At 26.9% G+C, this 26,709-nt stretch overlaps 1 protein-coding gene across 1 annotated transcript; it reads right to left on the bottom strand.

Moving 5' to 3' along the window:
• Positions 1 to 454: 454 nt before the first annotated feature.
• On the bottom strand, positions 455 to 26,521 carry LOC143224660 (homeobox even-skipped homolog protein 1-like). The gene is made up of 3 exons (XM_076452802.1): positions 26,101 to 26,521; positions 2,009 to 2,169; positions 455 to 1,776 (listed from the first exon to the last, which is right to left on the bottom strand). The coding sequence occupies exons 1-3, from the start codon at positions 26,348 to 26,350 to the stop codon at positions 1,222 to 1,224; spliced, it is 966 nt and encodes a 321-aa protein (XP_076308917.1). The 5' UTR covers positions 26,351 to 26,521; the 3' UTR covers positions 455 to 1,221.
• Between the last annotated feature and the right edge of the window lie 188 nt (positions 26,522 to 26,709).

Raw genomic sequence — 26,709 nt, 5'->3', positions numbered from 1 at the left:
GACCTAGGAAGGTCAAACGTTGTTCTCTCCTTATCAGTAAAAGTGTTAATACCTATACCAGGCGTTCTGAGATATAATCAAAGTTTTTGTTACATATAAATTGGATTACTTTAGTTAACAAATGGACCAATCGAGGTTTTTGTTACATATGCATTAGAGCACTTTCATTCTACCTTAACTGCACCAATTAATGTTTTTGTTACGTTTGCAGATAAATATAAAATAGATGAGGAACTCTTCGGTTGGAACTAATTAGTTTAAATTATGAATCAACCAAACAATACATTTAACAGTAGAAGGCACTTTTATCTTAGAAAACTGATATAACTTTTCAAGGTATTGAAAGCCTTCCAGTAAATTTTCTGCTCTATGGATATAAAGTGACAACAAGACGTGTTGCGCATATCTTTATTTCAATGTTACAAGTTTCATAGACTCGAACTTTAAATTTAAAAGATTATTTTAATTTATTTACCACTTCTATTTTTGAGTACAATAACAGTATTTACATAAGATACAGAACACACGTCATTACTTTATTATTAAAATATTTACTTACAGAGAAAGTTCACAAAGTATAGCTTAAAACATGTGTTTCTATTAAATCCTGAGAACAGATTCTCGTCCTGTAGGAACTTCAAAGTGCATTAAGTCAATTATTTTTTTCTTTCTGGTGAATCGTGAGAAATCAAATCCCCTTTGGGACAGTGGTAAGTTTAAGAACTCAGAACACTATAATCGGGGATTTTATTTCCCCGGTGAACACAACAGATAGCATAGTTTGGCTTTCCTCTAAAACACAAAACAACCTGATATATGATACCGAGATGAACATTAATTAGAATGTTATTTAAACAGTCAGCTGATCTTAACACGCTTCTAGAATTGTTTTGAACGATCGACCACCTACCGTATTTTATGCCGTAATAATGATTTATGTAAACACAGCTTTGACGTATGAATGTATTTATAGGATATTATGTTTTCATAGTGAATAACCCATCTCGGTAAAACAAGTCATAGAGAGAAGCAACATAGAGAACAGTAAGGAACAACGTGTGTATAACATAAAAACTGTACACGACAACATTTACATTAGTAATAAACCATCTAAGTGAAACACGCCACTGGCCTTGTAAAGTTCTGTACATCTATCCATTGCACTTTCTTGTGGACATTGTCCTGTTCGAGAATATTCCAACACAGTTTAAATTTACGGAACTACACTCTTTCTACGTCTGTTTTGTACGGCTGGAATAGGGTAGGTCGAGAGGAAGTGTCTGTTGCGGTTTGAGAGGGGCATCCTAATGACCCTTGCACAGAACTGGCCGCGCCCGAGGTTATTCCAGAGAAGTTGAACAAGTGACATCGGCAAGGGTCGGTCGTACCGGATAGGGGCGGTCCACAGGCTGGAAAATGACCACTAAGAGGACTGGAGTGAGTGGTAGGGGTTATACCACTTGTAGGTCCAGGTGCACCAGGAGCTAGAGACACAGAATCAGAACCAACCCCTAAAGGGGGCCGAAGGTACGCAGGCGTCAAGAACGTGGACTGAGGCCGAACCGGTAAGCTGTAAGGGTGATACCGACTGAGAGGCGGCAACGTGCTGTAATAGCTAAACGGTATAGCGCTGCCCGTGAGAGCGTAAGGATAACCTCCGGCCGAGGCTGCCGCTGCCGCGTTCAGCATGTAGGCGGCGAAATGAGGATCGGCATATGGCCAAGCGAGAGCCATTCTCTGGCGTTTGTCTTTCATCCGTCGATTTTGAAACCACACCTGGAAGAAAGTACTAAAAATGAAAAAAACGTAAAACGTCAGCGATTACTACCATGAATCTAGGGTTAAGAAGATAACACTATGGATTATTTTAACAATATATCATTCATGACTGATTCTATTTCACACAGGACTGAGATTTAGAAATGTTTAGTTTCTTAATTTACATATCTAGGTTTGATAACGTTTTACTTAAACGATGTATACCTATAAAAACAACGGGTTATCTCACCTTGATCGTGCTTTCTGGAAGGTTAAGAGCGGCAGCTAGTTCACAACGACGGGGTCTCGAAACGTAGTTTTCTCTGCAGAATTCCTTCTCTAATCGCGACAACTGTTCACGGGTGAAGGCTGTTCGATAGCGACGAATAGTGTTGATATCTTGAGTAGGATCTGAGAAATAAAAATGACTTGGTAGACATGTAAGTTAAGGTTACCAGACCAGATGACCACAATAACCAGTAGCTAGGTACATATTAACCACAATAACCAGTAACTAGGTACATGTTACCACAATAACCAGCAGCTAGGTACATATTAACCATAATAACCAGTAGCTAGGTACATGTTACACCAATAACCAGTAACTAGGTACATTTTACCACAATAGCCAGTAGCTAGATACAATAACCTTTAGCTAGGTGCATGTTACACCAATAACCAGTAGCTAGGTACATATTACCAGGATATTTATAGAATGGTTATAAATGCACGTACATTAATAATAAAACTGTTAACATATAAACCAAAATTTACGCGATCTATATACATAAGTATATAATATAGATAATAATATAATATAGGTAAGTATATAATATTAGGTAAGTATATAATATAGGTAAGTATATAACATTAGGTAAGTATGTAATATAGGAAACTGTATAACAAGGTAAGTACATAACATTAGGTAAGTGCATAATATAGGAAACTACCTAATATTAGGTAAGTATATAATACAGGAAACTACATAATATTAGGTATGTATATAATATTAGGTAAGTTTTTAATATAGGTAAGTATAAAATATTAGGTAAGTATATATTATAGGTAAGTATATAATATTAGGTAAGTATATAATATTAGGTAAGTATATATTATAGGTAACTATATAATATTAGGTAAGTATATATTATAGGTAAGTATGAATATACTTTGTATGAACGAAGTGTCGGTCTGTGTGAATACAGTTTGCATGTACGAAACTATGTTCTTGTTAATACACTTTGTATAAACGAAATGTAGATCATTGCAAATACACTTTGTATGGACGCAGTGTGGGTATGTGTAAATACATATTGTATGGACCAAGAATAGATTGCATAACTCTAGGTAAATTCACTCTTTGTCCAGAAGACCCAGTATTCCTGGTGTTTTAAGATATATCGGGCTTTTTCTAGACGGATCAATCGTTCATTTGGACAGTTTTGTTATTGTGTCACAAAAACTGATACATCTTGTAGTGTCTGGAACAAGTGACAATAGTCTGACTTCACATTATTATTATTTTACTAGGATTTAACGTGTTTTGATAATCTTGTCATTATAACTGAAACAAAGTGTTTCCAGTGTAACAGAAGACTCGTCACACACACAGGAAGTACAATATCAAATCAACACAGCTTTGGACTGTGCAGTTGTAAACTGTAATTGTTCTACAGTATAATTTTTAACTTAAATACAACATTCAAAAGGGATAGATGTGTAGCACTGACAGCCTACCACGAGGATGTGGCACATGCTGTCTTCTCTCTCGTTCGTTACTTGCACATTTTTCTGACGAGAGGCTATGACATATTCAATTCGATAAAACACGACAGTTGTCACGAGAATAGAAAGACGTCGTGAAACACAAAGCAGAGAAAACTTGGAGAAAGCTGTGATGATGAAACCTGTAATAAATGTTGTACTTGTAAGTTTGACTTTAACACTTCACCCTCCCATCACATGATGAAATACGTTCCTTTCGATAATTGTTTTAAGATTTATTTTAACACTTTACCCTCCCATCACATGATGAAACACGTTCCTTTAGATAATTGTTGTAAGATTTATTTTAACACTTTACCCTCGCATCACATGATGAAATAGGTTCCTTTAGATAATTGTTGTAAGATTTATTTTAACACTTTACCCTCGCATCACATGATGAAACACGTTCCTTCAGTTAACATTCTGTATTAAAATTTTTTTCTGGATAATATGTGTTATATCTTAATTGCTTATGTTGTAAAAGTACAGAAGATTATCTGGAAAATGAAATCTAAAAATTAACCTATTTTCTATTTTCTATTGTGCAAAGTTGCACAATTTCATTTACATAAAGTCTGAATAAAACAACATATAAATCAAGATTTACATGTATTTATACTAAAGTTATACAAAAATGAACAAAAATTATAAGAAGTGAGTAGTGTTTCATGACTTGTGACTGTAATGTAAATCACTTTCACGTATCAGCCCGCAAATACAGTCTCCCATCATGTTTTCGTTATACGCTCCTTGGTAACGGCGTTCAAAGTGCAGTTTATCTTGGTGGAAACGCTCGCCTTGCTCCTATGAGTATGCTCCCATGTTCTCCTGAAATTTATCAAGATGAGCGTCAAGGATATGGACTTTCAGGGACATATGCAGCCCATTTTGTTGTTCTTCACCAGAACCTCAAACAGTTCCACATAATTTTTGGCCTTGTGATTGCCCAATAACACCCAACCAACTGCAACAAAGCTGCCTCAAGCTTTATTTTTCCTTCCTAGTGGGCTTTTTCGGGAATTCTGTGCACTCCAGGATCTTCTTTACTTGTGGTTCAACACATGATGAAACAAGTTTCTTGAGATAATTGTTTTAAGTTTGATTTTAACACTTTACCCTCCCCACACAAGATGAAACACGTTCCTTCAGAAAACTGTGAGTTTCAGTTTAATACTTCTCCTCAATACTTGATGAAACACGTTTCTTCAGAAAACTGTAAGTTTCAGTTTAATACTTCTCCTCAATACTTGATGAAACACGTTTCTTCAGAAAACTGTAAGTTTCATTTCAACACTCCTCTTTACCATTTGGTGAAACACGTTCCTTCCGATAATTGTTGTAAGATTGACTTTAACACTTGATACAACACGTTTTTTTCAGATAATTGCTGTAAGTTTGACTTTATCACTTCTCCTAAACACTTGAAGAAAAACGTTCCTTCAGATAATTGTTATAAGTTTGATTTTAACATTTCTCCTCACACTTGATGTAACACCTTTCTTCGGATAATTGTTATATATCTGACTTTAACACTTCTCCTAAACACTTGATGTAAATGTTCCTTCAGATGGTTCTAAGATTGATTTGTAACACTACTCTTTACCACGTGATGAAACACGTTCTTTTCAGATTGTTGTTTTAAGATATTTACCTTAACACTTCTCCTCACCTCTTGACGAAACACGTTTCTTCAGATAATTGTTGTAAGCTTGCCTTTAACGCTTCTGCACACCATTTGATGACATACGTTGTTTCAGATAATTGTTATAAGTTTGACTTCAACACTTCATGAAATACATATCTTTAGTCAATTTTTATAAGTTTGACTTTAACACTTTTGCTCAACACTTCATGAAACACGTTCGTTGAGATAATTGTTATAAGTTTGATTTTAACACTTCTCCTCACACTTGATCAAACACGTTCCTTCCGATAGTTATTGTATGTCTGACTTTAACACTTCTCTTTGCCACTTGATAAAACACGTTCCTTTATAAAACTGATGTAATGTTGAATTTAACACTACTTCTCAAACTTGATGAAACGCGTTCTCTTTGTTAATTGTTAAAAGTTTGACTTTAACACTCTTTCTCAACACTTGATGAAACACATTTGTTTGGATGATTGTTATGTTTGATTTTAACTTTTTATCCTCCCTTCACATGATAAAAAACGTTCCTTCATAAAATTGTTGTAAGTTTAACACTTCTCTTAACATGATGAAACACGTTCCTTAATAAATTTGTTATGTTTGAATCTAACACTTCTCTTTACGTCTTGATAAAACACGTTCCTTCAGGTAATTATTGTAAGATTGACTTTAACCCTTCTCCTCACACTTGAAGAAACATATTTATTGAGATAATTATTATAAGTTTCATTTTAACACTTCACAATTCCCCTCTCATCTTGATAAATCACATTCCTTAATAAAGTTTTATAAGTATAACTTTTACACTTCCCCTCGATATTTGATCAAATAGGCTCATTCCGTTCGTTGTTGTATCTCTGACTTTAACACTTCTGTTTACCACTTGATAAAGCACGTTCCTTAATAAATTTGTTATAAGTTTGACTTTAACACTTCTCTTGAACACTTGATGAAACACGTCACTTCAGATAATTGTGATAAGTTTGACTTTAACACTTCTCCTGAACACTAGATGAAACACGTTCCTTCATATAATTGTTATAATTTTGATATTAACACTACTCCTCAATACTAGATGAAGCACGTTCCTTCAGATAACTTTTATAAGTTTGATATTAACACTACTCCTCAACACTAGATGAAGCACGTTCCTTCATATAATTGTTATAATTTTGATATTAACACTATTCCTCAATACTAGATGAAGCACGTTCCTTCAGATAACTTTTATAAGTTTGATATTAACAATACTCCTCAACACTAGATGAAGCACGTTCCTTCATATAATTGTTATAATTTTGATATTAACACTACTCCTCAACACTAGATGAAGCACGTTCCTTCATATAATTGTTATAATTTTAATATTAACACTACTCCTCAACACTAGATGAAGCACGTTCCTTCAGATAACTTTTATAAGTTTGATATTAATACTACTCCTCAACACTAGATGAAGCACGTTCCTTCAGATAACTTTTATAAGTTTGATATTAACACTACTCCTCAACACTAGATGAAGCACGTTCCTTCATATAATTGTTATAATTTTGATATTAACACTACTCCTCAACACTAGATGAAACACGTTCCTTCATATAATTGTTATAATTTTGATATTAACACTACTCCTCAATATTAGATGAAGCACGTTCCTTCATATAATTGTTATAATTTTGATATTAACACTACTCCTCAACACTAGATGAAGCACGTTCCTTCAAATAACTTTTATAAGTTTGATATTAACACTACTCTTCAACACTAGATGAAGCACGTTCCTTCATATAATTGTTATAATTTTGATATTAACACTACTCCTCAACACTAGATGAAACACATTTCTTCACATAATTGTTGTAACTTTGACTTTAACACTTCTGTTCAACACTTCATGAAACACGTTCCATTAGATAATTGTTGTAAATTTGAATTTCACATATCTCTTCACCATTGTGTATAACCACATTGTCAGAGTGTTTCTCATTAATAATACTGTTTAACCACGTAGTTATATTCTTTTTTTCATTAATAGCGTGTAACCATTTTGAACATTATTTTCTTAACTTCTTTCTATTTAGTAATAATGTATAAACATATTGATAACTTGTTTCTATTTAGTAATAGTGTATAACCACATTGTTAATTTGTTTCTCATATTTATCAGTGTATAACCACTTTGTTAAGCTGTTTCTATTTATTAATATAGAAAATCCTATTGTTAACGACCTTCTATTCAGTCATAGTGTCTAATAACCATGTTAACATGTTTCTATTCAGTAATGTTTTATAATATCATTGTTAGCGTGTATCTATCTAGTAATCGTGCATAATCACATTCTTAAGTGTTTCTATTTAGTGATAATGTATAAAGACATTATCAACGCGTTTCTATTCAGTAATAGTGTTTAATAACAATTTCAACTTGTTTCTATTTAATAATGTTGTATAGTATCGTTGTTATCGTGTCTACATTTAGTTATCGTATGTAATAATATTGTTAACGTGTCTGTATTTAGTAATCGTGTGTAATAACATTGTTATCGAGTCTACATTTAGTAATCGTATGTTATAACATTGTTAACATGTTTGTATTTAGTAATCGTATGTAATAACATTGTTAACGTGTCTGTATTTAGTAATCGTATGTAATAACATTGTCAACGTAGCTGTATTTATTAATAGTGTGTAACCTTTTTCTAAGTTGTTTTTACTTATTATTAGAAATAATCATATTGTTAACGTGTATCTGTTTAGTAATAGTTTATAATCCCATTCTTCATGTGTTTCTATTTTGTTATACTGTAAATAATATTGTTATGGTGTTTCTGTTTTGTTGTAGTGTAAAATAATATTGTTAACGGGTTTCTATTTAGTAATAGTGTGTAACCACACTGTTTACTTTTCTATATTTAGTAATATATCCACATTATTAATGTGTTTGTATTTATTAATAGTGTATAATCACTATGTTGACCTTTTTCTATTTATTAACAGAGATCATCACATTGCTATCGTATTTCTATTTTCCAATAGTGTATAATAATATTGTTATCATGTTTCTATTTTGCAATATTGTAAAATCAAATTATTAACGTGTTTTTATCTAGTACTAGTGTGTAATAACGTTTTAACGTGTTTCTGTTTAGTAACCTTTATAATAACATTGTGAAAGTCTTTCTATTCAGTAACAGTGTATAACCACTTTGTTTACGTTTTTCTATTTAGTATTAGTGTATATCTACATTCTTAATGTATTTGTTAATAGCGTGTAATGACTTTGTTGAGTTGTTTCTATTTATTTGTTTCTAGAGAGCCACATTGTTAAGTGTTTCTATTTATTAATATAGATAGCCACATTGTTAAGTGTTTCTATTTAGTAACAGTGAATAATCACATTGTGAACGTCTTTTTATTTTGTAATAGTGTATAATAACATTGTTAACGTGGTTGTATTTATTAACAGTATATAATAACATGAATTACGTATTTCCATTCAGTAATGTTGTGTACTAATATTGTGATTGTGTAACTATTAAGAATGTTTAAACACTTTGTTAAGTTCTTTAAATTTATTACTATAGATAGTAACATTGTTAACATGTTTCTTCTTAGTAATAATGTATAATCACTCTGTTAACATGGTTGTGTTTATTAAAAGGGTATAACTACTTGTTTCTATTTAGTAATAGTGTATAATCATATTGTTAACGTGTTTCTTTTAAGTAATAGTATAAAATCACATTCCTAAGGTTTTTCTGTTTAGAATTAATAGAGAATAACGTTCTTAAACTTAGTAATAGGATATTACCACTTTGTTAAATTGTTTCTATTTATTAAATGAGATAATCGCATAGTTATCTAGTTTATTTTTTGGAAAAATTGTATAACAACATTATTGTTTCAATATAGTAATAGCATATTATCACATTGTGAATTTCTATTTACTAATGTTCTGTAATAACATGTTAACAATTTGTTAACTAGTTTCTTTTTAGTAATAGTGTATAACAACATTATTGTTTCAATATAGTAATAGCATATTATCACATTGTGAATTTCTATTTACTACTGTTCTGTAATAACATGTTAACAATTTGTTTATTTTTATTAATAAAGAGAAACACTTAACAATGTAATTATACACTATTACTAAATAGAAGAACGTTAACAAAGTCATTATCACTATAAAAAATATAAATAATTTTAAAACGTGGTTATACCCTAATACTAAATAGAAACACGTTAACTATGATATTATCTCTATTAATAAATAGAAACAACATAAGAAAGTTTGTATACACTATTGATAAATACAATCACGTTAACAATATTACTACACACTATTACTAAATAGAAACACGTTATCAAAGTTATTATACACTATAACAAAATAGAAACACATTTACAATGTGATTATCGACTATTACTAAAAAGAAGCAACTAAGCAAAGTGGCTAACCTGTAGTAATAAATACAATCACGTAAACCATATGGTTATGCACTATTAATTAATGTAAACAGGTTAACAATGTGGTTACACCCTATTACATAATATAAACAAGTTAACAATGTTGTTATACAGTATTACTAAATAGAAACGAGTTAGCAATGTGGTTATACTCTATTAATAAACAGAAAGAAAATTACAATATGGTTATACACTATTAATAAATTCAACTACGTTAACAATGTTATTACACGCTATTACTAAATATAAACACTTTAACAATGTGGTTTTACATTATTTATATATAGAAAAACATAAAAAATTTGTTTATCTCTCTTAATAAATAGAAACAACTTAACAAAGTGTTTATACACTATTAATAATTACAACCACGTTTACAATGTTATCATATAGCATTACTACATAGAAACACGTTTATATTGTGATTATACACTATTACTAAATAGAAACACCTTAACAATGTAATTATACATTATTACTAAATAGAAGCTTGTTAAAATGTGATTATTTCTATTAATAAGTAGAAACAGCGTAATAAAGTGGTTATACACTACTACTTAATACAAACACGTTAAAAATTTGATTACACACTATTACTAAATAGATACACCTTAACAATTTTGTTATACCCTATTACTAAATAGGAACACGTTACCTATGTGATTATTTCAAGCAATAAATAGAAACAACTTTAAAAAGCTGTTACATACTATTAATAAATACAACCATGTTAACAATGTGGTGATACAGTATATAAAATAGAAACACGATAAAAATGTTATTATTCACGCTTACAAAATAAAAGCATGTTAACAATTTGTTTATCTCTGTTAATAAATAGAAAAAGCTTAACCAAGTAGTTATACACTATCAAAAATACAACCTCGTTAACAAAGTTATTATATACTATTACTATTCAAAAACACGCTAACAATGTGAGTTTACACTATTACAAAATAGAAACATGATAATAATATTATTATACACTATTACTAAATAGAAACACATTAGCAATGTGATTATCTGTTTTAATAAGTAGAAAGAACTTAACAAATGGTTATACACTATTAATAAATACAGTCATGTCAACAATACTTTTATACACTATTACTATTTAAAAATACGTTAATAATGTTATTATGAACTATTATTAAACAGTAACACGTAACCAAAGTTAATACAAATTATTAGTAATTAGAAACACTTTAACAATATTATTATACACTAATACGGTATAGAGACACGTATCACGTTAAAAACGTGATTATACAGTATTACTAAATAGAAACACGTTAACAGTGTTATTATACACTGTTACTAAATAGAAATACGTTAACAATGTCAGTATACAACATTACTAAATAGAAACACGTTAACAATGTGATTATCTCTATTGATAAATAGAGATAACTTAAGAAAGTTATTATACACTTTTGTTAAATACAACCACGTTAGAAATGTGGTTACACACTGTTACTAAATAAAAAGAAGCTAACAATATATTTATACACTATTACTAAATAGAATCAAGTTGCCAATATGGTTATACACCATTAATGAATAGAAACAATATAAGTATGTGATTAAATAGTATTACTAAAGAGAAACACGCTGACAATGTGGTTATAGACAATGGTGAGAAGCATTGTTAAAATCAAACTTACAACAATTATCTAATAGAACGTGTTTCATAAAGTTAAACTTACAATAATTATTTAAAGTAAAGTGTTTCATCAAGTGTATGGAGAAGTGTTAAAGTCAAACTTACAACAGTTATAAGTAGGAACGTGTTTTTAAGCTGTTTTCATACATTAATAAAGATAAAGAATTGTTAACGTGCTTTTTAGTAATAGTGTGTAATAACATTGTTAACGCTGTTGTATTTGTCAGTAGTTTGTTCGGTTGTTTATGTTTTTTAATAGTGATAATCACATTTTTAACTTGTTCCTATTTAATAATGGCATATTATAACATTATTAACATGTTTCTATTAAGTAAAAATATATTATCACATTGTTAACGTGTTTCTGTTTAATAATAGTGTATAATAACTTTGTTAACCTGTTTCAATTTATTATTTGCGTATAACCACATTGTTAGAGTGTTTATATTTATAAATAGTGTATAGCCACATTCACAAAGTGTTTCTATTTACAACTAGTGTATAACCACATTTTTACAATGTTTCTATTTAGAAATAGCGGATAATAACATTTTTAACATCTTTCTATTTAGTAAAAATATATTATAACATTGTTAACGTGGTTCTATTAAGTAAAAATTTATTATGAAATTGTTCACTTGTTTCTATTTATAAACAGTGTATAACTACATTGTTAGCGTGTTTCTGTTCAGTAAAAATGTATTATCATATTGTTAACGTGTTTCTATTTAGTAATGGTGTATAATTACATCATTAACATTTTTTTACATATCAATAGTGCATAAAAACATAGGTAACTTGTGTTTGTTTAATAATACTGTAAACACCATCATTAACTCGTTTTTATTTAATAATAGTGTATAACCACATTGTTAATGTGTATCTATATATTAATAGTGTATAACAACAATCTTGACGCTCTTCACTTTTATTAGTTTATAAGAACATCGGTAACGTGGTTGTATTTAGTGATAGTGTATAACCACATTGTTAACGTGTATCTGTTTAGTAATACAATAAACCACATTGATAGAGTGCTTCTATTTAACACCAGTGTATAATTACATAGTTAAATTGTTTCTATTTAACAATAATGTATACCACATTGTTAGATTGTTTCTATTTATTAATAATATATAACTATATTGTTAGAGTGTTTCTATATAACAGTGGTGTATAACCAGTTTGTTAGATTGTTTCTCTTTAACAATAATGTATAACCACATTGTTAAAGTGTGTCTATGTATTAATAATGTATAACCACAATGTTAACGCTCTTCTATTTTTTAATAGTTTATAACAACATTTGTAACGTGGTTGTATTTAGTGATAGTGTATAACCACAGTGTAAACGTGTATCTGTTTAGTAATAAAATATAACCACATTGTTAGAGTGATTCTATTTAACACTGGTGTATAATTACATTGCTAAATTGTTTCTATTTAACAATAGTGTATAACTACATTTTAGATTGTTTCTTTTTAACAATAAAGTATAACTACTTTGTAAGATTGTTTATATTTATCAATAGTGTATAACCACATTGTTAGATTGTTTCTATTTACTAATAGTGTATAACTACATTGTTAGAGTGTTCCTATTTAACAATAGTGTATAACTACATTTTAGATTGTTTCTTTTTAACAATAAAGTATAACTACTTTGTAAGATTGTTTATATTTATCAATAGTGTATAACCACATTGTTAATGTGTGTCTATGTATTAATAGAGTATAACTACAATGTTAACGCTCTTTTCTTTTTTAATAGTTTATAACAACATTGGTAACGTGGTTGTATTTAGTGATAGTGTATAACCACATTGTTAACGTGTTTGTGTTTAGTAATACAATACAATCACATTGTCAGAGTGCTATTTTTAACAATAGTGTATAACTACATTGTTAGAGTGTTTCTATTTGACAATAGTGTATAACCACATTGTTAGATTATTTCTATTTATAAATAGTGTATAACAACATTGTTAGATTGTTTCTATTTATTAATATTATATAACTATATTGTTAGAGTGTTTCTATATAACAGTGGTGTATAACTACATTGTTAGATTGTTTCTATTTACTAATAGTGTATAACTACATTGTTAGAGTGTTCCTATTTAACAATAGTGTATAACTACATTGTTAGAGTGTTCCTATTTAACAATAGTGTATAACTACATTGTTAGTTTTTCTATTTAACAATTGTGTATAACCACATTGTTAGATTATTTCTATTTATAAATATTGTATAACGACATTGTTAGTTTGTTTCTATTTATTAATAGTGTATAACTGCATTGTAAGATTGTTTCTATGTATGATTAATGTTTCTGTTTAGTGATACAATATAACCACATTCTTAGAGCGTTTCTATTTATCAATACGGTATAACTACATTGTTAGAGTGTGTCCATTTAACAATAGCGTATAACTACATTGTTAAAGTGTTTCTATTTAACATTAATGTATAACCATATTGTTAGATTGTTTCTCTTTATTAATAGTGTATAACTCCATTGTTATATTGTTTTTATTTAACAATAGTGTAAAACCACAATGTTAACGTGTTTCTGTTTAGAAATACAATATAACGACATTGTCAGAGTGCTTCTATTTTACAACATGTATAAACACATTGTTAGAGTGTTCCTATTTAACAACAGAGTAAAACTACGTTGTTGGAGTGTTTCTATTTAAAAATAGTGTTTACCTACATTGTTAAAATGTTTTTATATAACAATAATTTATACTCACATTGTTAGATTGTTTCTATTTAAAAATAGTGTATAGCTACATTGTTAGAGTGTTTCTATTTAACAATAGTGTATAACCACAATGTTAATGCTGTTTTCTTTTTAAATACTTTATAACAACATTGGTAACGTGTTTCCATTTAGTGTTATAATAACGATATTGAGATTTTCTATTTAACAATAGTGTATAACTACATTGTTAGATTATTTCTGTGTATTAATATTGTATATCAACATTATTAGATTGTTTCTATTTATTAATTTTGTATAACTGCATTGTTTGATTGTTTCTAATTACAAATAGCGTATAACTACATTGTTAAATTGTTTCTATCTATGATTAATGTTTCTGTTTAGTGATACAATATAACCACATTCTTAGAGTGCTTCTATTTAACAATACGGTATAACTACATTGTTAGAGTGTGTCCATTTAACAAGAGTGTATAACTACATTGTTAAAGTCTTTCTATTTCACATTAATGTATAACTACATTGTTAGATTGTTTCTATTTATTAATAGTGTATAACTCCATTGTTAAATTGTTTTTATATAACAATAGTGTAAAACCACAATGACAAGGCTCTTCTCTTTTTTAAATAGTTTATAACGTCATTGGTAACGTGGTTGTCTTTAGTTATAGTGTATAACCATAATGTTAACGTGTATCTGTTTAGAAATACAATATAACGACCTTGTTAGATGCTTCTATTTTACAATATGTATAAACACATTGTTAGAGTGTTCCTATTTAACAACAGTGTAAAACTACGTTGTTGGGGTGTTTCTATTTAAAAATAGTGTTTACATACATTGTTAAAGTGTTTTTATATAACAATAGTTTATAATCACATTGTTAGATTGTTTCTATTTAACAATAGTGTATAACTACATTGTTAAAGTGTTTCTATTTAACAATATGTATTACCACATTGTTAGATTGTTTCTATTTATAAATAGTGTATATACATTGTTAGATTGTTTTTATTTATAAATAGTATATAACTACATTATTAGATTGTTTCTATTTAAAAATAGTGTATAACTACGTTTTTAGAGTGTTCCTATTTAATAATAATGTATAACCACAATGTTAACGCTCTTCTCTTTTTTAATAGTTTATAACAACATTGGTATCTTGTTTCTGTTTAGTATTACAATATAACCATATTGTTATTGTATTTCTATTTAACAGTAGTGTATAACTACATTGTTAGGTTGTTTCTGTTTATTTATAGTGTATAATTACATTGTTAGATTGTTTCTATTTATTAATAGTGTATAACTACATTGTTAAATTGTTTCTATTTAACAATAGTGTATAACTACATTGTTAGAGTGTTTCTATTTATCAATAGTGTATAACCACATTGTGTATGTGTGTCAATGCATTAACAGTGTATAACCACATTGTTAATGTGTATCTATGTATCAACAGTGTATAACCACAATGTTAACGCTCTTCTATTTTTTATAGTTTATAATAATATTGGTAACGTGGTTGTATCTGGCGAAAGTGTATAACCACGTTGTTAACGTGTTTCTGTTTAGTAATACAATATAACCAAATTGTTAGAGTGCTTTTATTTAACAATAATGTATGACTACATTGTTAGAGTGTTTCTATTTAACAATATGTATAACCACATTTTTAGATTGTTTCTCTTTATTAATAGTGTACAGATACAATGTTAGAGTGTTCCTATATGATAATAGTGTAAAACTACATTATTGGTATGTTTCTATTTAAAAATAGTGTATAACAACATTGTTAAAGTGTTTCTATTTAACAATAATTTATAACCACATATTTAGATTGTTTCAACTTATTGATAATGTATAACTCATTTTTAGTGTTCCTATTTAACAATAGTGTATAACTAAATTGTAAGATTGTTTCTATTTAAAAATAGTGTAAAACTACATTGTAAATGTGTTCCTATTGAACAATAGTGTATAACCACAATATTAACGCTTTTCTCCTTTTTAACAGTTTATAATAACATTGGTAACGTGTTTCTGTTTGGTATTACAATATAACCATATTGTTATTGTTTTTATACTTAAAAATAGTGCATAACTACATTGTTACTGTGTTCCTATTTAACAATAGTGTATAACTACATAGTGAGCTTGTTTCTATTTAACAATAGTGTAAACACATTGTTAATGTGTGTCTATGCATTAATAGTGTATAACCAAAATGTTAACGCTCTTCTATTTTTTTATAGTTTATAACAACATTGGTAACGTGGTTGTATTTAGTGATAGTGTATAACCACATTCTGAACGTGTTTATGTTTAGTAATACAACATAACCTCATTGTTAAAGTGTTTCTCTTTAAAAATAATGTAGAATCACATTGTTAGACTGTTTCTATTGATTAAATGTGTATAAACACATTGTTAGAGTGTTCCTATTTAACAATAGTGTATAATTTTATTGTTAGATTGTTTCTATATATTAATGGTGTATAACCACAATGTTAACGCTTTTCTCTTTTGTAATAGTTTATAACAATATTGGTAACGTGTTTCTGTTTAGTATTACAATATAACCACATTTTATTGTTTTTTCATTAACAATCGTGTATAAATACATTGTTAGATTGTTTCTGTTTATTAATAGTGTATAACTACATTGTTAGATTATTTCTGTGTATTAATAGTGTATATCTACATAATTAGATTGTTTCTATTTATTAATTGTGTATAACTACATTTTTAGATTGTTTCTATTTGTTATTAGTGTATAACTGCATTGTTAGATTGTTTCTAAATAAAAATAGTTTGTAACTATTTTGTTAGAGTGTTCCTATTTAACAAAAGTGCATAATTACATTGTAAATGCTCTTCTCTGTTTTATTATTTTATAACAACATTAGTAACGTCTTCGTCTTTAGTATTACAATATAACCATATCTTTAGAGTTTTTCTATTTAACAGTAGTGTATAACTACATTGTTAGGTTGTTTCTGTTTATTTATAGTGTATAATTACATTGTTAGATTGTTTCTATTTATTAATAGTGTATAACTACATTGTTAAATTGTTTCTATTTAACAATAGTGTATAACTACATTGTTAGATTGTTTCTATTTAACAATAGTGTATAACCACGTTGTTAATGTGTGCCTACGTATTATTAGAGTATAAACATAATGTTAACCTTTTTTTAAATAGTTTATAACAACATTGGTATCGTGTTTCTGTTTAGTATTACAATATAATCATATTGTTATTGTTTTTCTATTTAACAGTAGTGTATAACTAGATTCTTAGAGTGTTCCTATTTAACAATAGTGTGAAAGTACATTGTTGAGTGTTTCTTTTTAAAAATAGCGTATTACTGCATAGTTAAAGTGTTTCTATTTAACCACAGTGTATATCCATATTGTATTGTGTTTCTATGAATTAAGAGTGTATAACCACAATGTTAACGCTCTTCTCTTTTTAATAGTTTATAACAACATTGGTAACGTGGTTGTATTTAGTGATATTGTATAACCATATTGTTAAGTTGTTTCTGTTTAGTAACACAAGTTAACCACATTGTTACAGTGTTTCTACTTAACAATAGTGTGTAACTACATTGTTAAAGAGTTTCTATTTAATAATATTGTACAACCACATTGTTAGATTGTTTCTTTTTATTAAGAGTGTATAACTACATTATTAGAGTATTTCTGTTTAGAATACTGTATAACTACATTGTTAGAGTGTTGTTATTTGACAATAGTGAAAACTACATTGTTTGAGTGTTTCTATTTAAAAGTAGTGTATAACTACATTGTTAAAGTGTTTCTATTTAACAATAATTTATAACCACTTTGTTAAATTGTTTCTATTGATTAATAGTGTATAACTACATTGTTAGAGTGTTTCTATTTAACAATAGTGTATAACTACATTTTTAGAGTGTTTTCATTTAACAATAGCGTATAACCACATTGTTAAATTGTTTCTATTTTAGAATAGTGTATAACCACAATATTAACTCTGTTTACTTTTTTAATAGTTTATAACAACATTTGTTACGTGGTTGTATTTTGTGATAGTGTATAACCACATTGTTAACGCCTTTCTGTTTAGTAATACAATATAACCACATTGTTAGAGTGCTTCTATTTAACAATAGTGTATAACTATATTGTTAGAGTGTTTCTATTTAACAATATGTATAACCACATTGTTAGATTGTTTCTATTTATTAATAGGGTATAACTACATTGTTAGGTTGTTTCTATTTATTAATACTGGAACACTCCATTGTCAGATTGTTTCTATTTATTAATAGTGTATATCTACGTTGTTAGAAGGTTTCTATTTAACAATAGTGTTTAACTACATTGTTAGATTGTTTGTATTTATTAATAGTGTATGACCACATTGTTAAAGTGTTTCTATTTATTAAAAGGGTATAACGACTTTATTTCGTTCTTCTTCTTTAGGAATAGAGATATTCACATAGTTAACGTATTTTTATTTAGTATAAACACATTGTTCACTTTTTTTATATCTAGTAATAATGTGTAACCACATTCTTAAATCCTTTATAGTTAGTAATAGTGTATAACAACATTATTATCTTCTTTGTTTTTGGTAGTTATGTATAAGTACAGTGCTAACTTGTTTCTATTTAGTAATATTGTATAACCATATTGTTAACGTGTTTATATTTATTAACATTTTATAAGCATATTGTTATCGTGTTTCTATTTATTAATACTGTATAAACACATTTTCAATTTGTTTGTATTTAATAAAATTGTATAACCACATTGGTAAAGTGTTTGTATTTATTAACAGGGCATAACCACATTGTTTAGTGTTTCTAGTTAGTAATAATGTATAATAATAGTGTTAACTTGTAATGTTGTATAATGATATTCCTATTGTGTTTTTATTTAGTAATATAATATAACCACGTTGTTAACGTGTTTGTATTTAGAAAAATGTATTACGACATTGTTAACTTGTTTCTATTTTTTTAATTGAGTATAGCAACATAGTTAGAACATTTCTATTTATAAACAGTGTGTAACTACATTGTTAACGTTTTTGTTCAGTAAAAATGTATTATCACATGTTAACGTGTTTCTGTTTGGTAATAGTGTATAAAAACATTAAATTATTTCTATTTATTAATTGCGTATAACCACAATGTTAACGTGGTTATATTTATTACTAGTGTACAGCCACTTTATTAAATTGCTTCTAATTAATAATGGAAATAATTACATTGTTGACATCTTTCTGTTTAGTAAAAATGTATTATCACATTGTTAACGAGTTTTTATTTAGTAGTAGAGTTTAATAACATTGTTCCCGTATTGTTAGTTAGTAATAGTGTGTATTTAAAAGGTTTACGGGTTTCTGTTTCGCAATAATGTATAAACACGATGTTAGCGTGTTTAGTAATAGGGTATAATTACAATATTAACTTATTTCTACCACATTGTTATTTTTTCTATTTATTAATTGTGTATAACCACATTCTAAAATCGTTTCTATTTAGTAATAGTGTATAACCACATTCTAAAATCGTTTATATTTATTAATATTGTATAACCACATTATTAGAGGGTTTGTATGTAATAATAGTGTAGAATCACATTGTTATAAAGTTTCTATTTATTCTTTTATTCATATAACCACTTGTTACTCGGTTTCTATTTATAAACAGTGAATAACAATATTGGTAAGTGGTTTTATTTTGGAAAAATGTATTATCGCATTTCTAACTTGTTTATATTTAGTAATAGTGTATATTTACATTGTTGTGCGTTTCAGTTTGGTAATAGTGTATAATCTCATTTTTAACGTGTTTCTATTTCTCATAGTATATAACCACATTGTTAAAGTGTTTCTATTTATTAATAGTGTATAATCTCATTGTTAACGTGTCTCTATTTAGAAATAGTGTAAAATCACATTTGTTAAAGTGTTTCTATTTATTAATAGTGTATAATCTCATTGTTAACGTGTCTCTATTTAGAACTAGTGTATAACCACATTTGTTAAAGTGTTTGTGTTTATTAATAATGTATAACCAAATTGTAGAGTGTTTCTATTTAATAATAGTGTATAACCACATTGGTAACGTGGTTTTATTTAGTGATACTGTATAAGCACTTTTTTAGTGTTCCAAAAGTGTGTTTCACTTTATAATAGTGTATATCCACATTGTTGACATGTTTGTAATTATAAGAGCGTATAACCACATTGTTAACTTGTTTGTATTTGTAATTCCGTATAATCACATTATAAGCTTGTTTGTGTTTGTAGAAGTGTAAAGCCGCAATGTAGTTATACACTATTAATAAATTGAAACAATCTAACAATGTGGTTATCAATTATTTTTCAATAGAAACACACCAACAATGCAGTTTTACACTATTGTTAAATATGAACACTCTAACAATGTAGCTATTCACTATTAATAAATAGAAACAATCGAACAATGTTGCTATACATATTGTTAAATAGAAACACTAACAATGCAGTTATTTACTACTGTTAAATATAAGCACTCTAACAATGTCATTATATTGTATTACTAAACAGAAAAACGTTAACTATGTGGTTATACAGTATCACTAAATACAACGAAGTTACCAATGCTATTATAAACTATTAAAAAGAAATGAGCGTTAACATTGTGGTTATACACTACTGTTAAATAGAAACAATTTAACAATGTGGTTATACACTATTGTTAAATAGAAACACTCTAACAATGTATTTACAAACTTGTTAACGTGTTTGTATTGATAATCACATTGTTAACTTGTTTGTATTTATAATAGTATATAATGACATTGTTAGCTTGTTTGAATTTATAATAGTGTATAATCACATTGTTAACTTCTTTGTGTTTATAGTAGTGTATAGTCACATTGTTAACTTGTTTGTATTTATAATCACAATGTTACCTTGTTTGTATTTATGATCACATTGTTAATTTGTTTGAATTTATAATCACAATGTTACCTTATTTGTATTTATAATCACTTTGTTAACTTGTATGTATCTATAAACACATTGTTAACTTGTTTGTATTTATAATCACATTGCTTGTTTGATTTCATAATAGTGTATAATCACATTGTTAACTTGTTTGTATTTATAATAGTGTATAATCAAATTGTTAAATTGTTTGTATTTATAATCACAATGTTAACTTTTTGTATTTACAATCAAAATGTTAACTTGTTTGTATATATAATAGTGTATAATCACATTGTTAACATGTTTGTATTTATAATACTGTATAATCACATTGTTAACTTCTTTGTATTTGTATAATCACATTGTTAACTTCTTTGTATCTGTATAATCACATTCTTAACTTGTTTGTATTTAAAATCACAATGTTACCTTGTTTGTATTTATGATCACTTTGTTAACTTGTTTGTATTTATAATCACATTGTTAATGTGTTTGTATTTATAATAGTGTATAATCTTATTTTTACCATTTTGTATTTATAATCTAATTGTTATCTTGATAGTGTTTATAATCAAATTGTTAAGTTGTTTGTATTAATAATAGTTTATAATCACATTGTTAAGTTGTTTGTATTTATAATAGTGTATAATCACATTGTTAACTTGTTGGTATTTATAATCACATTGTTAATTTGTTTGTTTTGGTAGTCACATTGTTAATTTGTTTGTTTTGGTAGTCACATTGTTAACTTGTTTGTATTTATAATCACATTGTGAAGTTGGTTGTATTTATAATAATGTATAATCACATTGTTAACTTGTTTGTATTTATAATCACATTGTTAATTTGTTTGTTTTGGTAGTCACATTGTTAACTTGTTTGTATTTATAATCACATTTTTAACTTATTTGTATTTATAAACACATTGTTAAATTGTTTGTATTTATAATCACATTTTTAACTTGTTTGTATTGATAATCACAATGTTAACTTTTTGTATTTATAATCAAAATGTTAACTTGTTTGTATATATAATATTGTATAATCACATTGCTAACTTTTTGTATTTATAATCAAAATTATAACTTGTTTGTATATATAATAGTGTATAATCACATTGTTAACTTGTTTGTAAATGTATAATCACATTTTAACTTGTTTGTATTGATAATCACATTGTTAACATGTTTGTACTTATAATCACATTGGTAACTTGATTTTATTTGTAATAGTGTATAACATTGTTAACTTCTTTGTGTTTATAGCAGTGTATAGTCAAATTATTAACTTCTTTGTATTTGTATAATCACATTCTTAACTTGTTTGTATTTATAATCACAATGTTACCTTGTTTGTATTTATGATCACATTGTTAACTTGTAGGTATTTATAATCACTTTGTTAACTTGTATGTATTTATAAACACATTGTTAACTTGTTTGTATTTATAATCACATTGTCAACGTGTTTGTATTCATAATCTTATAGTGATTTTGATTGTATTTATAATATGGTATAATCACAGTTTAATTTGTTTTGTATTTGTATAATCACATCCTTAACTTGTTCGTATTTATAATTACATTGTTAAATTGTTTGTACTTATAGTAGTGTATAATCAAATTGTTAACTTGTTTGTATTTATAATAGTGTATAATCACATTGTTAACTTGTTGGTATTTATAATCACATTGTTAATTTGTTTGTTTTGGTAGTCACATTGTTAACTTGTTTGTATTTATAATCACATTGTGAAGTTGGTTGTATTTATAATAATGTATAATCACATTGTTAATTTGTTTGTTTTGGTAGCCACATTGTTAACTTATTTGTATTTATAAACACATTGTTAAATTGTTTGTATTTATAATCACATTTTTAACTTGTTTGTATTGATAATCACAATGTTAACTTTTTGTATTTATAATCAAAATGTTAACTTGTTTGTATATATAATATTGTATAATCACATTGCTAACTTTTTGTATTTATAATCAAAATTATAACTTGTTTGTATATATAATAGTGTATAATCACATTGTTAACTTGTTTGTAAATGTATAATCACATTTTAACTTGTTTGTATTGATAATCACATTGTTAACATGTTTGTATTTATAATCACATTGGTAACTTGATTTTATTTGTAATAGTGTATAACATTTTTAACTTCTTTGTGTTTATAGTAGTGTATAGTCAAATTATTAACTTCTTTGTATTTGTATAATCACATTCTCAACTTGTTTGTATTTATAATCACAATGTTACCTTGTTTGTATTTATGATCACATTGTTAAACTTGTAGGTATTTATAATCACTTTGTTAACTTGTATGTATTTATAAACACATTGTTAACTTGTTTGTATTGATAATCACATTGTTAATTTGTTTGTATTTATAATAGTGTATAATCTTATTTTTACCATTTTGTGTTTATAATCTCATTGTTATCTTGATAGTGTTTATAATCACATTGTTAAGTTGTTTATATTAATAATAGTTTATAATCACATTGTTAAGTTGTTTGCATTTATAATAGTGTATAATCACATTGTTAACTTGTTTGTATTTATAATCACATTGTTAAGTTGGTTGAATTTATAATAATGTATAATCACATTGTTAACTTGTTTGTATTTATAATCACATTTTTAACTTGTTTGTATTGATAATCACAATGTTAACTTTTTGTATTTATAATCAAAATGTTAACTTGTTTGTATATATAATAGTGTATAATCACATTGCTAACGTGTTTGTATTTATAACAGTGTATAATCACATTGTTAACTTGTTTGTAAATGTATAATCACAATGTTAATGTGTTTGTATTTATAATCACATTGTTAACTTGTTTGTATTTATAATAGTGTTTTGTCACATTGTTACCTTTTTTGTATTTATAATAACGGTGTTAACTTGTTTTTATTTATAAGTAATTAATCACATTGTTAACTTGTTTTTATTTATAAGTAATTAATCACATTGTTAACTTGTTTTTATTTATAATAGTGTATAATCTTATTTTTACCATTTTGTATTTATAATCTTATTGTTAACTTGATTGTGTTTATAATCATATTGTTAAGTTGTTTGTATTAATAACAGTGAATAATCACATTGTTAACATTTTTTGTAATTATAATCACATTGTTAATTTGTTTGTTTTGGTAGTCACATTGTTAACTTATTTGTATTCATAATAGTGTATAACCACATTGTTAAATTGTTTGTATTTCTAATCACATTTTTAACTTGTTTGTATTTATAATCACATTGTTAACATGTTTATATTCATAATCTTATAGTGATCTTGATTGTATTTATAATATGGTATAATCACAGTTTAATTTGTTTTGTATTCGTATAATTACATTGTTAACTTGTTGGTATTTATAATTGTATAAAGACATTGTTATTTTGTTTGTATTTATAATAGTATATAATCACATTGTTAACTTCTTTGTATTTATAAGAGTTTTATCACTTTGTTAACTTGTTTGTATTTATAATAGTGTATAATCACAATGTTAACTTGTGGTATTTATAATCACATTCTTAAATTGTTCGTATTTATAATTGCATTGTTAAATTGTTTGTATTTATAATAGTGTATAATCAAATTGTTAACTTCTTTGTATTTATAATAGTGTATAATCACATTGTTAACTTGTTTGTAATTATAATCACATTGTTAACTTGTTTGTAATTATAATCACATTGTTAATTTGTTTGTTTTGGTAGTCACATTGTTAACTTGTTTGTATTCATAATAGTGTATAACCACATTGTTAAATTGTTTGTATTTATAATAGTGTATAATCACATTGTTAACCTGTTTATATTTCTAATCACATTTTTAACTTGTTTGTATTTATAAACACATTGTTAACTTGTTTGTATTTATAATCACATTGTCAACGTGTTTGTATTCATAATCTTATAGTGATCTTGATTGTATTTATAATATGGTATAATCACAGTTTAATTTGTTTTCTATTTGTATAATCACATCCTTAACTTGTTCGTATTTATAATTACATTGTTAAATTGTTTGTACTTATAGTAGTGTATAATCAAATTGTTAACTTGTTTGTATTTATAATAGTATATAATCAAATTGTTAACTTGTTTGTATTTATAATAGTGTATGATCACATTGTTAACTTGTTGGTATTTATAATCACATTGTGAACTTGTTTGATTTTATAATAGTGTATAATCACATTGTTAACTTTTTGTATTTATAATGACATTGTTAAGTTGTTTGTACTTATAATCAAATTGTTAACTTGTTTGTATTTATAATAGTGTATGATCACATTGTTAACTTGTTGGTATTTATAATCACATTGTGAACTTGTTTGATTTTATAATAGTGTATAATCACATTGTTAACTTTTTGTATTTATAATGACATTGTTAACTTGTTTGTATTTATAATCACAATGTTAACTTTTTGTAATTATAATCAAAATGTTAACTTGTGTGTATATATAATAGTGTATAATCACACTGTTAACATGTTTGTATTTATAATAGTGTATAATCACATTGTTAACTTGTTTGTATTTATAATAGTATATAATCAAATTGTTAACTTGTTTGTATTTATAATTGTGTATAATCACATTGTTATTTTGTTTGTATATTTAATAGTGTATAATCACATTCTTAACTTGTTTGTATTTATAAGTGTATAATCACATTGTTAACTTGTTTGTATTTATAAGTGTATAATCACATTGCTAACTTGTTTTTATTTATTATAGTGTATAAACACATTGTTAACTTGTTTGTATCTATTATAGTGTATAAACACATTGATAACTTGTTTGTATTTATAATAGTGTATAATCACATTTTTCACTTGTTTGTATTTATAATAGTGTATAATCACATATTTCATTTGTTTGTATTTATAATAGTGTATAATCACATTGTTAAGTTTTTGTATTTATAATCACATTGTTAACTTGTTTGTATTTAGAATCACATTGTTAACTTGTTTGTATTCATAATCACATTGTTATCTTGTTTTTATTTATAATCACATATTATTTTTAGATGAATGTTTCTTACCTTTTCTTTCTCTTGTTTCTGAATGTGATAGTTTTCCTTTCTCTTCCAATGATTGGTCAGAGTGTTGCGTCTTTAGTCGGTTACCGAACCAAACTTTTCCGTGGTCTTCGGAGTCAGAGGACGTAGAAATTGGTGCCATTGAGCCGGGATCAGAACCTGGTGAGTGTCGGCTGTTAGAAGACCTTAAATCAGCGTTGTCCCGCGTGGATGCGTCCTCAACTACGTCGACCGAGACACGGAAAGATTGCATCGTATCTTGGGGTGAGAAACAATGGATGGCTTGTTTTGTGTTGCACGCTTGGGGACACAGCGTTTTGTGTTTCGTTTAGGCTGCTGACCTGATCTGGGATTTCTTTCACCGGCTACTGTAAATCACCGTAGAACGACAGTCTGTTGGCCATGCCGAACTTTCCACTTCACCATCACCTCACAATTTAAGGGGAGGAACTTCAATTACTGTCGTTTATTCTTCTGAATGTTTCATTGGTTGTCTTCGTTCCCGTAGTGATTGTTATCAGTGTGTCTCAGCATTCTATTGGGTAACCACTGAAGTACTTTGAGTGACGTCAAACCTTAGGTGTAAGATTGAAACAATAATTCTGATGGATT

This window comes from Tachypleus tridentatus, chromosome 9, assembly GCF_004210375.1.
Source record: "Tachypleus tridentatus isolate NWPU-2018 chromosome 9, ASM421037v1, whole genome shotgun sequence".
Lineage (NCBI taxonomy): Eukaryota > Metazoa > Arthropoda > Merostomata > Xiphosura > Limulidae > Tachypleus > Tachypleus tridentatus.
The sequence above is the reverse complement of the archived record's forward strand: the minus strand, read 5'-3'. Positions and strand labels throughout refer to the sequence as shown.